At 31.4% G+C, this 13,418-nt stretch overlaps 1 protein-coding gene across 6 annotated transcripts in view; it reads right to left on the bottom strand.

Moving 5' to 3' along the window:
* PPP1R21 (protein phosphatase 1 regulatory subunit 21) overlaps window positions 1-13,418 on the bottom strand; it is a 103,388-nt gene that overhangs the window by 49,827 nt on the left and 40,143 nt on the right. For all 6 annotated transcript variants that reach the window (XM_074286792.1, XM_074286793.1, XM_074286787.1 and 3 more), the window contains 4 exons: window positions 1,408-1,572; window positions 1,200-1,258; window positions 639-733; window positions 319-371 (listed from right to left, as the gene is read on the bottom strand). In XM_074286792.1, coding sequence (XP_074142893.1) covers window positions 319-371; window positions 639-733; window positions 1,200-1,258; window positions 1,408-1,572 — 372 coding nt within the window. The remainder of the gene's footprint in view (window positions 1-318; window positions 372-638; window positions 734-1,199; window positions 1,259-1,407; window positions 1,573-13,418) is intronic.

The following is a 13,418-nucleotide window of genomic DNA, read 5'->3' as shown; positions in this document are numbered from 1 at the left end:
AAGCTGGCAAATATATCTCTTTCAATTAATAATTTGCAATACAGATGACTTACTAAGTCTAAAATGTTAAATTAGCCAACTAGAAACTCTAGATGGTATGCTTAAAGAACTAATGAACTTCATTATATACCAGATAGAAAAAATATTTTAAATGGGCCTTTTTTCTGATGTTTGCCAACAATAACAGTGTACAAATTTCATAAGCAAAAACAAGTTAAATCTTCTGGTTGAATGGGCCCTTCAATAAAATCAACCAATTCTTTGGTCTTTTTAAAAAAATGATTACTAAAAGAGAAAAAAATATAACTAAAGGGTTACCTGATGTCTCCTATTGTGTAGTGGAACATTCAGAGCATTATACTGACTAAATCCTAGAAGACAAAGAAGAGTTACACAGAGCATGTGAGATCCATTTACATAAAACAACAATCATAATTTTAACCCTAAAATCAGGACAGTTCTACAATATTAGAGAACTTAAAGTCACCAATATCTACTTTATAAATGGATATTAAGTTACACTGTTAGACACAAACAAAAGAACAAAAATGGCCATATCAGTCTTCTATCCACATAAATAAGAACCATTCAGTCTGACATGTCCCAACAGTGAATGAGAATAATTATATAATACCTACTTGTGTCATTAAAAGGGACTTTTTCATTGATGATAGACAAGGATTCCTCTAATCTACTTGACAAATCCTCATGAAGGTTATTTAATTGAAGTTGACTGTAAGAAAGGAAAAAAAAAAAAATCCTTAACATTATAAATCAAATTCTAAACCAAATATTTACATATATCAACTGCAAGTTATTTCATTTTCAGATTACTATAGCCAAGAGTCAGTTATGTGTCAACTTCACAGATCACCTGCAGGATACTTCTGATTCAAATGACTTAAAATAGGAACTAATATAATCCTGATAGTGTAGCTGTTTTGAAGACAAAACACAAAGTATAACCTCAAGCAAGATACTAGGATGTGAACCACATGAACAAATTACTTAAGATTACAAAATTATAGATATAAGAGATACATTAGAAGTTAGCTAATGCAATCCCTTCATTTTTACAAATGAGGAACATGAAGCATAGAGACATTAAATGACCAGTCCGTATGTAGCTAGTTAATAGCAAAGCCAAGACAAGAGAAAGCAAATCTTCTGAATTTGACATTCAACACCTTTAAACATACCACTCTTCTGTTCGAAGTCGACAATCCTTGGCCTCCTTTTCTAGTGTTTGTGATTTTACCTGAATTTAAAAAAAAGAAAAGTCCAAAATCCTCATTTTATAAATAAAAGCACATGAGAGGTATTTCAGATAAGATTTTCATTTTAAGTAACATCCTATTTTTCAAAAGCACACAGAATGAGACATTTTTAACAAAGGGAGAAGCTTACTTCTAATTTGGCCTTGTCATTTTGCAGTTTTTCTATGGTTTCCATGTACTTTCTTGTTAAACCATCTACGACTGCTTGGTGCTGTGCTGCTTCTGTCTCCAATGTCTCCAGTCTACTTCTCAGTTCTGCCTCCATGTGTTTATGTTGTTCATCAGCTTCAAAAAACTGAGAAGAAAGAGCCATTATTCTATCATCAAGAATATCTTTGTCTTCTTTCAATTAGATTCTGGATGCCAGGGAATCTCATTGGTTAAATGATAACTTTCTACTACACTATACTCTAATTACAAACACAAATAAACCTTTTTTGAATTATTCTCCAAAGTGTCTGTGGTGTTTTTCCTTCTGGTAAGTCAATAACCAGTTCAAATAGATATCAAAACATTAGCCACAAAATACTGAATTAGTACTATTACCAAGTTCAAATTTTTAAATATGCAAAATAAAGATCTAATTTTGTAAAATAAATAATGATTTGGCATACTGCAATTTAAAGAAAGTTATAGAACAACTTCATTAATGAATATGGATGCAAAAATCCTAAATAAATACTAGCTGGGAGACTACAATAATACATCACTAGTATTATATATTGTGATTAAATAGGATTCATACCAAGAATGCAAGGATGATTTAACATAAGGAAAACTATTAACATAATTGAATATCTCAATAATAAAGTAACAAAAATCATTATGATTGTGCCAACTGATGCAGAAAAAGCTTCTGACAAAATACAATACTCATTCCTATTAAACAAATTTGAAAATATAGGCATAAATAGATTTTTCTTTAAAAGAAGCAGCATCTACCTAAAACCATCAGCAAACATTATTTGTGATAAAGAAAAGATGGAACCCCTTCCTAATAAAACCAGGAGTTTTGTTAGAAATGCCTATTATTAAAAATATTATTCAATATTGTATTAGAAATGCTAACAAGAGCAATAAGAGAAGAAAAAGAAATTGAAGGAATAATAATTAGTAATGAGGTAATAAAAACCATTCTTTTTTGGAGATGATGATATGATAAACTTGAAAAATCCCAGAGATGTTACTAAAGTTAGTAGGACAAAATAATTTTAGCAAAATAGCAGGATATAAAGAAGCATATATAAAACCATCAATACTACTATATATTACTAACAAAAACCTGCAAGAAGAGATTTAAAGAAAGTATACACCACATTAAATACCTGGGAGAATATCTGCAAAGACAAACCCAGGAACTAAATGAACATAATTACAAAACACTTTTTCATACAAGTCAGGTTTAAATAATTGGAGAAACATTATTTGCAGGTGGGCAGATCCAATAAAATAAAAATGACAATTCTACCTAAATTAATCCTACTTATACAATGTCATCCCAATTAAATTAGCAAAAATTATAAAGCTAGAAAAAATAATAAAAAAATTCATTGGAAAGAACAAAAAGGTCAAGCTATCAAAGGAATTAATAAAAAAAAATAAAGAAAATAGGTTTATTTAGTAGTATATCTTAAACTACATTATAAAATAGTAATTATCAAAACAATCTATAAAAAAAATAAAGAAAATAGGTTTATTTAGTAGTATATCTTAAACTACATTATAAAATAGTAATTATCAAAACAATCTAGTACTGGCTAAGAGACACAAAGATCAATTAGCAGAACAGAGAAGACATACAATATACTGTGTTTGAAAAATATAAAGATTTAAGCTTTCAGGATAAAAATTCACTACTTGGCAAAAAAAAAAAAATGATGGAAAAGCTTTTTGTAAAGCTATTTGATAAAAATTATTGGGAAAACTGGAAAACAATATGGCAGAAACTAGGTATAGACCAGCATCTCATACTGTATAACAAAAAAAAAGGTCAAAATGAGGACATGATTTTGACTTAAAGGTTGATGCAATTAACAAATTGAAAAAGTATGGAATAGTTTATCTGTAAGATTTATGGATAAGGAAAGAATTCAGCACCAAAAAAAAGATATAAAAACTATTAAAAATGTAAAATAAATAATTCTGATTACACAAAAGTAAAAAAGATTTTGCAGACATTAGGAGAGCAAGAGATAATTTAGCTATCAGATTTTTGGAGAAGGGAAAAATTTATGACCAAAAAAGAACTAGAGAACTCATGAAAGGCAAAATGGATAACTTTGATTGCATTAAATTAATAAGTTTTTGCAAAACCAACAGGAACAAGATTAAAAGGGAAGTACAAAGTTGGGGGAAAATATCTTTTCAGCCAGTGTTTCTGATAAAGGTCTCATTTCTAAAATATATAAAGAACTGTGTCAAATATAAGAATACATGTCCTTCCCCAACTGACACATGGTCAAAGAATATGAACAATTTTCAGATGATGAAATTAAAGCCATCTATAATCTGAATCACTATTGATTAGAAAAATGCAAATTAAAACAACTCTTTAGGTACTACTTCACATCTCTCAGATTGACTAAATGACAGGAAAAGGTAATGATAGATGTTGGAGGGAATGTGGGAAAATTGGGACACATGCATTGTTGGTGAAGTTGTGACATGAAACAATCACTCTGAAGACCAATCTAGAACTATGGCCAAAGAGCTATAAAATTGTGCATACTCTTTGATTCAGCAGTGCCACTACTGGGCCTGTATCCTAAGGAAATCATAAAGGAAGGAAAAGGACTCACATGTGCAAAAATGCGTGTAAAAGATTAGTGTGATAACAAAAAACTGGAAAATGAATAGATGCTCATAAGCTGAATGGCTAAAAAAGATGGGGTATATGAAGGTAATGGAATATTATTGTTCTATAAAAATAATTAACAAGCTGATTTTAGAAAGACCTGGAAATATTTACACAAACTCACGCTGAGTGAAATAAGCATTGTACACAAAAACAGCAAGAAAGTGCGATGATCAACTCTGAAAACTTGGTTCTTCTCAGAGATTCAGTGATCCAAAGCAATTCTAATAGACTTTGGACAGCAAATGCCATCTGCATCCCCCCCCAAAACAAAACAAAACAAAACAAAACAAAACAAAACTATGGAGATTGAATGAAAACCAAACATGCTATGTTCACTTCTTTTTTTTTTTCTCTCTCATGTTTTTTGTTCTGATTTTTTTCTCTCAACACTATTCATAAAGCAATGTACATTAAAAACAAATAAATAAATTAGGAAAAAAAATCAAAAATTTTGCACAAACAAAACCAATGCAACCAAAATTATAAGGAAAGCAAAAAATGGAGGAGGGGAGAAGAATTTGCAACAAGTTATCTCTGATAAAAGCCTCATTTCTCAAATTTATAGAGAACTAAGTCAAATTTATGAAAATGAAATTCATTCCCCAACTGATAAATGATCAAAGAATAAGAAATCAAAAGTTACTAGGTAAGGAAAAAAATGTTCTAAATCAAAAGTGATCAGAGAAAAGAAAATTAAAACAACCCTGAATTACCACCTCACACTTATCAAATATCATACCTATTATACCTATTATTTTGACTAATAAAACAAAAAAGAAAAATACTGGATGTTGGAGAGGATGTAGGAAAACTGGGACACTAATGCACTACTAGTTGAATTGTAAACTGGAGAACAATTTAAAACTAGATACAAATGGCTACAAAACTATGCATACCCTTAGATCCAGCAGTAGCACTGCTAGGTCTATAACCCAAAGACATAGCCAAAAAAGGGGAAAAGATGTATTTATAACATATTTATTAAATATATTAATTAAATTCACATTTTAATTTAATTTAATTAATTTAGTATTAATATTTAAATTTGATAATTTGTTTATATATAAATATTTAATAATTTAATATTTAAATTAATAAATTTAATTTAATTACATATATTAAGTAAAAATATTTATAGCCACAATTTTTGCAGAGGCTAAGAACTAGAAATCAAAGAGATGCCCATCAACTGGGGAATGGATAAACAAGCTGTGATATATGACTGCAATGGAATATTATTGTACTATAAAAAATGTCAAGCAGGATCATTTCAGATAAAACCTGTAAAGACTTAACTTGAATTGATATATTACAAAAAGAAAAGAATCAGAGAATATTATACATGGTAAATGCAATTATATTCAATAAAGAATTGTAATAAAAGTCTTAGCTATTCTCAACAAGACAATGATCCAAGACAATTCCAAAGTACTAATGATGAACCATACTATCTGCCTTCAGGGAAAGAACTGATATTGACTGACTACAGACTGAAGCGTGCTAATTTTTTTTTTTAACTTTCTTTCACTTTTTTCTTTCATTCAAATATTCTTGTACAAAATAACTAATATGGAAGTATTTTACATTTTAAAAAAATTTTGGGTCAAACTGGAAAGCAGTCTGGCAGAAAATAAACCAATGCCTTACACAATTTACTAAGATAAGATAAAAATAGATACATGACCTAAATATAAATGGAGATCTCACAGAAGCATATAGAATATATTTCTTAGATTTATGAACAGAAAAATTTAAAAATAGACAAATAGAGAGCATTATGAGATGTAAAATGAGTAATTTTGATTAATTAAATTAAAAAGGGTTTGTAAAAATAAAACAAATATAACCAAGACTAGAAGGAAAATAGAAAATTGGGGGGAGGGGGGAGAGATTTTATAGTTTCTTAGATAAACATCTCAAATCTCAAATATGCAGAAAACTTGGTTAAATTTATAAGAAAACAAATCATTCCCTAATTGATAAATTTCAAAGAATCAGAACAAGGCAGTTTTCCAATGAAGAAAGCAAAACTACATAATCATATTTAAAAATACTATAAATCATTACTGATTAGAGAAAAGCAAATTAAGACAACTTTGAGATATTATCTCACATCCACCAGATTATAGTTAAAGTGATAGAAGGGGGAAATGACAAATGTTGGAAAGGATAGGAAAATCGGGACTCTAATATACTACTGATGGAACTGTGATGTGATCTAACCATTTTGGAGAACAATCTGGAATTATGCCCCAAGATTTACAAAACTGTGTACATACTCTTTGTTCTAGCAATACCACTATTTGGTCTATTTCCCAAGATGATCAAATTAAAAATGTCTATGTTCTAAAACATTTATAGTAGGTTTTTTTTGTGATGACAAAGAACTGAAAATTGAGGGGATGCCCCTCAACTAGGGAATGGCTAAATAAATTGGGATATATGATTGTGATGGAATACTACTGAACTATAAAAAATGATGAACTAGCTAAAAACATTGAAAGACTTGAATGAAATGATGAAGAGCAAAATGTTCAGAACCAAGAGAATGTTGTATATTTACAGTTATAATATTATTCAAAAAACAACTAAGAATGACTAAGTTATCCTGAGTATCATAAGTACTCAAATTAATTACAAAAAAATCATAAAGATGCTATCCACCTCCAGAGAAAGAACTGATAAACAGAAGTGTGAATAATATGGTTGTGTGTGAGAGAGAAATAGTGGCCTTCTCTACTGTAAGATAAGGCAACAATTCGAAACTTAAAATGCAACCAACAATAAGTAACATATATTTTTAAATTACAATTACAATAACCTTGTTACACAGGACTTCATTTAAATGTTGGCCAATTTATTACTTCTATATAAAACAAATATACACAATCAATTTAAATACCATCAAATTCATACAGTTAGAACTGAGACCCTTAGAGAGCATCTAAGCCCAATCATTCATTTTATATAAGTAGGGAGAAGTAAAAGGTCATTCAAGTAGCAGAATGCCAGGATTCAAACAGAAATTCTCAGTTTCCACCTAAAAGTACTACTAAATGCCTTTTTACAAGTCAAGAACTGGGGATACAAATCAAAAAGTGAAACAGTTCCTTACCTTAAGAATTTACATTCAATGTGGATAAAATATATATAAAGAAAATTAAATTATATAACAAAGTAGTTACCAGAGGTAGGATCCAAGCAACTAAGGGGATCAGAATATAATTTCTATAGGAAATATACTGTGAGCTCCAAAGGAAGCTAAATAAATGGCACAGTGAAGAGAAAATAATTTCAGTCATGAGAAGACAAAAGAAAGGAGATGGGAAACATGTCATAGGCCAATTCAAATGAAAAACAAAGTGCCAATAATTGAATATGCAATAAACTTAGAGAAGAAAACTAAAGCTAGATTATAATGAGCTTTGAAAGACAATGACATTTGATTCTGAAGGCAACGGGGAAATTATAGTTAGCTTCTTGAGACCCATGGTGTGGGATTATCAATCTGGCAGCTGGTGGAAGAAGGGTTGGAGATGAAAGAGACTAGAATACAAGAACTCATAGGAAATAAGATGAGAGCCAGAACAAAGCTATCATGTCTCTGTGAGGAAACAAACTGGGGCAGCAACAAAAGATAAGGTATACACCAAAACAATAAAGCTTGGAAGAAAAAGGAATTGAAATTTACCTTAAATCATGAATTATGGGATGGAATACATTTACTTTCAGATTTTACGATATATTGATTAGTTTTGCTTTTTTTTTTTTCTTCTTTCTTTTTAAAAATCCTGTTACAAACCTGGGATTCGTAAATTTTTTGTGTATAATGGAGCCTTTTGGCAATTTGATGAATTTCTTAGAATAATGATTTTTAAATGTAAAAAAATAAAATATGCAGTATTATAAAGGTTATCAGTTATCAAAGTATTTTAAAAAGCAAGTTTATGGGTCCAGTGTAAAGAGAAGGAAAAGGAAAGAAAAGATACATTTATAAATAAAGATATAAAAATAAAAGCTATCAACAAAAATTAAGAATTAAAAAAAGGAAAAGGTAAATTAGGTAAAGGGAAAGAATTGTGTGAGGGAAAAATAATGAGTAATAGTAATAGTAGTAAGCAGTAATAGTCCATCCAGCCAGAGATATCAACTAGAAAGTTAGGCCTCAAGGAGAAGAGGACTTAGAGACAGCAATTTCAACAGAATGACAGAGTCTGAAGCCCAATTACAGGTTATGCCTGACCCTTTATTCTAATTCTTTTGCAGGCATAGGTATGATCTATCTATCTATATATATATATATAAGATGTATAGTCTATAGCAATGATGTTTTTTCTTTTTTCTTTTTTTTTTAATTTAATTTTTATTTTATTTTATAATTATAACTTTTTTTTGACAGTACATATGCATGGGTAATTTTTTATAACATTATCCCTTGCACTTACTTCTATTCAGATTTTTTCCCTTCCTCCGCCAACCCCCTCCCCCAGATGGCAGGCAGTCTTATACATGTTAAATATATTACAATATATTCTAGATACAATATATGTGTATAGAACCAAATTTCTTGTTGCACAGGAAGAATTGGATTCAGAAGGTAAAAATAACAGTTTACACTCATTTCCCAGTGTTCCTTTTCTGGATGTAGCTGATTCTGTCCATCATTAATCAATTGGAATTGGATTAGCACTTCTCTATGTTGAAGATATCCACTTCCATCAGAATACATCCTCGTACAGTATCATTGTTGAAGTGTATAATGATCTTCTGGTTCTGCTCGTTTCACTTAGCATCAGTTGATGTAAGTCTCTCCAAGCCTCTCTATATTTCTCCTGTTGGTCATTTCTTACAGAACAATAATATTCCATAATATTCATATACCATAATTTACCAAACCATTCTCCAATTGATGGACATCCATTCATCTTCCAGCCTCTAGCCACTATGAAAAGGGCTGCCACAAACATTTTGGCACATACAGGTCCCTTTCCCTTCTTTAGTAGTTCCTTGGGATATAAGCCCAGTAGTAGTATGGCTGGGTCAAAGGGTATGCACATTTTGATAACTTTTTGGGCATAATTCCAGATTGCTCTCCAGAATGGTTGGATTCTTTCACAACTCCACCAACAATGCATGAGTGTCCCAGTTTTCCCACAGCCCCTCCAACATTCATCATTATTTGTTCCTGTCATCTTAGCCAATCTGACAGGTGTGTAATGATATCTCAGAGTTGTCTTAATTTGCATTTCTCTGATCAATAGTGATTTGGAACACTTTCATATGAGTGGAAATAGTTTTAATTTCATCATCTGAAAATTGTCTATTCATATCCTTTGACCATTTATCAATTGGAGAACGGCTTGATTTCTTATAAATTAAAGTCAATTCTCTGTATATTTTGGAGATGAGGCCTTTATCAGAACCTTTAACTGTAAAAATGTTTTCCCAATTTATTACTTCCCTTCTAATCTTGTTTGCATTAGTTTTGTTTGTGCAGAAACTTTTTAATTTGGTGTAATCAAAATTTTCTATTTTGTGATCAATAATGGTCTCTAGTTCTCCCTTGGACACAAACTCCTTCCTCCTCCACAAGTCTGAAAGGTAAACCATCCCCTGTTCCTCCAATTTATTTATGATTTCGTTCTTTATGCCTAAATCTTGGACCCATTTTGATCTTATCTTAGTATGTGGTGTTAAATGTGGGTCCATGCCTCAAAGGATATGAACAGACAATTTTCAGATGATGAAATTAAAACTATTTCCACTCATATGAAAGAGTGTTCCAAATCACTATTGATCAGAGAAATGCAAATTAAGACAACTCTGAGGTATCATTACACACCTGTCAGATTGGCTAAGATGACAGGAACAAATAATGATGAATGTTGGAGGGGCTGTGGGAAAACTGGGACACTCATGCATTGTTGGTGGAGTTGTGAAAGAATCCAACCATTCTGGAGAGCAATCTGGAATTATGCCCAAAAAGTTATCAAAATGTGCATACCCTTTGACCCAGCCATACTACTACTGGGCTTATACCCCAAGGAACTACTAAAGAAGGGAAAGGGACCCGTATGTGCCAAAATGTTTGTGGCAGCCCTTTTCATAGTGGCTAGAAGCTGGAAGATGAATGGATGTCCATCAATTGGAGAATGGTTGGGTAGACTATGGTATATGAATGTTATGGAATATTATTGTTCTATAAGAAATGACCAACAGGAGAAATACAGAGAGGCTTGGAGAGACTTACATCAACTGATGCTGAGTGAAACGAGCAGAACCAGAAGATCATTATACACTTCAACAATGATACTGTACGAGGATATATGCTGATGGAAGTGGATTTCTTCAACATAGAGAAGAGCTAATCCAATTCCAATTGATTAATGATGGACAGAACCAGCTACATTCAGAAAAGGAACACTGGGAAATGAATGTAAACTGTTATTTTTACCTTCTGAATCCAATTCTTCCTGTGCAACAAAAAATTCGGTTCTACACACATATATTGTATCTAGAATATACTGTAATATATTTAACATATATAAGACTGCTTGCCATCTGGGGGAGGGGGTTGGGGGAGGAAGGGAAAAAATCTGAATAGAAGTAAGTGCAAGGGATAATGTTGTAAAAAATTACCCATGCATATGTACTGTCAAAAAAATGTTATAATTATAAAATAAAATAAAAATTAAAAAAAAAAAAAAAAAGTGGGTCCATGCCTAGTTTCTGCCATAGCAATTTCCAGTTTTCCCAGCAGTTTTTGTCAAATAATGAATTCTTATCCCAAAATTTGGGATCTTTGGGTTTGTCAAACACTAGATTGCTATTTTTATTCACTATCCTGCCCTGTGAACCTAACCTATGCCACTGATCAACTAGTCTATTTCTTAGCCAATACCAAATGGTTTTGGTGACTGTTGCTTTATAATACAGTTCTAGAGCAGGTACAGCTAGACCACCTTCATTTAATTTTTTTTTTTTTTCATTACTTCCCTTGAAATTCTCGACCTTTTGTTGTTCCATATAAATTCTGTTGTTATTTTTTCTAGGTTATTAAAATAGTTTCTTGGGAGTCTGATTGGTATAGCACTAAATAAATTGATTAGTTTAGGGAGTATTGTCATCTTAATTATATTCGCTCGGCCTATCCAAGAGCACTGAATGTCTTTCCAGTTATGTAAATCTGACTTTATTTTTGTGGCAAGTGTTTTGTAATTTTGCTCATATAATTCCTCACTCTCCTTTGGTAGACATATTCCCAAATATTTTATACTATCGACCTTTATTTTGAATGGAATTTCTCTTTGTATCTCTTGCTGTTGGATTGTGTTGGTACTGTATAAAAATGCTGAGGATTTATGTGGATTTATTTTGTATCCTGCGACTTTGCTAAAATTCTGAATTATTTCTAATAGCTTTTTAGCAGAGTCTTTGGGGTTTTCTAAGTATACCATCATGTCATCTGCAAAGAGTGATAATTTGATTTCCTCATTTCCTACTCTAATTCCTTGAATCTCTTTCTCAGCTCTTATTGCTGTGGCTAGAGTTTCTAGTACTATATTGAAAAGTAATGGTGATAGTGGGCAACCTTGTTTCACTCCTGATCTTACAGGGAAAGGCTCTAGTTTATCGCCATTACATATGATGTTTACTGAAGGTTTTAAATATATGATACTTATTATTTTAAGGAATAGTCCATTTATTCCTATACTCTCAAGCGTTTTTAGTTGGAATGGATGTTGGATTTTATCAAATGCTTTTTCTGCATCTATTGAGATGATCATATGGTTTTTATTAATTTGATTATTAATATGGTCAATTATACTAATAGTTTTCCTAATATTAAACCAGCCCTGCATTCCTGGTATACATCCCACTTGGTCATAGTGTATTATCCTGGGGATGATTTTCTGAAGTCTATTTGCTAATATCTTATTTAAGATTTTAGCATCAATATTCATTAAGGAAATTGGTCTATAGTTTTCTTTCTCAGTTTTCGATCTACCTGGTTTAGGTATCAGTACCATGTCTGTGTCATAGAAGGAATTTGGTAGGACTCCTTCAATCCCTATTTTTTCAAACAGTTTACATAGCATTGGAGTTAGTTGTTCTTTAAATGTTTGGTAGAATAATCATTGCTATAAATGTTACATGTGAATTCTACCAAACATTTATAGCAATGATTATTATGATCAATAAAATTCATTTAAGATTTATCAAAAAAATTAAAAAAGAAATTATGTCCACAGAAAATACATGGCTGAATAAAAGAAGCCATGAGAGGTCACATACACTACAGGTCTTTGTTCACAAAAAATACCTTAAAATTTAATACAGGCCAAACAAGGTGGCTCAAGAGGGTTGCCAGGTCCCCTATACCTATATTTCAATACACACATGAAAAAACAAAACCTTGAAATTAGCACCAGACCAAATAATGACCAAAAATTCAAATTAGAAATTATAGTAAGTGACTTCTAAAAAATTGTACAAAAAGTTAGTCAGAAGACCACGGGCAACAGACAAGGGTATTGCCAATGCTAGAGCAAACATGCCAACAGCCCTCCATCTCAAACAAAAAAAGGCCAAAAATATGGAGCATGTAGGACTCTGTACAAGGAGGCAGTCTCTCTCCAAAGTTCCAGGGAGATCAAAAAGTCCCAGAGTAGGACCCTGTAAACCCTGGGGACTTGCAGCATTCAGATGAAGAAAACTTAGGCACCCAGGGATCCCAGGGTCCCTAATATTATTTCTTCTTTAAGATGTCATGAATAGAGGCCATTTTCTGTACTTACAATACTATGATTCAGGGAGCAGCTAAGTGGCGCAGTGGATAGAGCACCAGTCTTGAATTCAGGAGAACCCGAGTTCAAATCTGGTCTCAGATACTTAACACTTCCTAGCTGTGTGACCCTAGGCAAGTCACTTAACCCCAGCCTCAGGGGAAAAAAAAAAAAAAAAAACTATGATTCATAGAAGGATCACTCTTAGGATTGAGCTAGAAAAGGCCTCAGCGGCCATCTAACTCTCTAGAGATTATCAAATTGGGGCCTATAAATTCATTTTAAAATTATGCACATAATTTTAAAATAAGTTAAAATATAGTTATGTACAACACATATTAATATGTTCCATTAAATAATATATACTTTATATGTATATGTGTATAATTATTTTAATACAATTGGTTTTCTTTGTAATTCTACGTATTTTATGTACTTAAAAACATTATTAAAATAACTCACATGATTCTGGAAAAAAATTTAAAAAGAAGTCATGGA

The sequence above is a fragment of the Sminthopsis crassicaudata genome, chromosome 2 (assembly GCF_048593235.1).
Source record: "Sminthopsis crassicaudata isolate SCR6 chromosome 2, ASM4859323v1, whole genome shotgun sequence".
In the NCBI taxonomy this organism is placed as follows: Eukaryota; Metazoa; Chordata; class Mammalia; order Dasyuromorphia; family Dasyuridae; genus Sminthopsis; species Sminthopsis crassicaudata.
The sequence above is the reverse complement of the archived record's forward strand: the minus strand, read 5'-3'. Positions and strand labels throughout refer to the sequence as shown.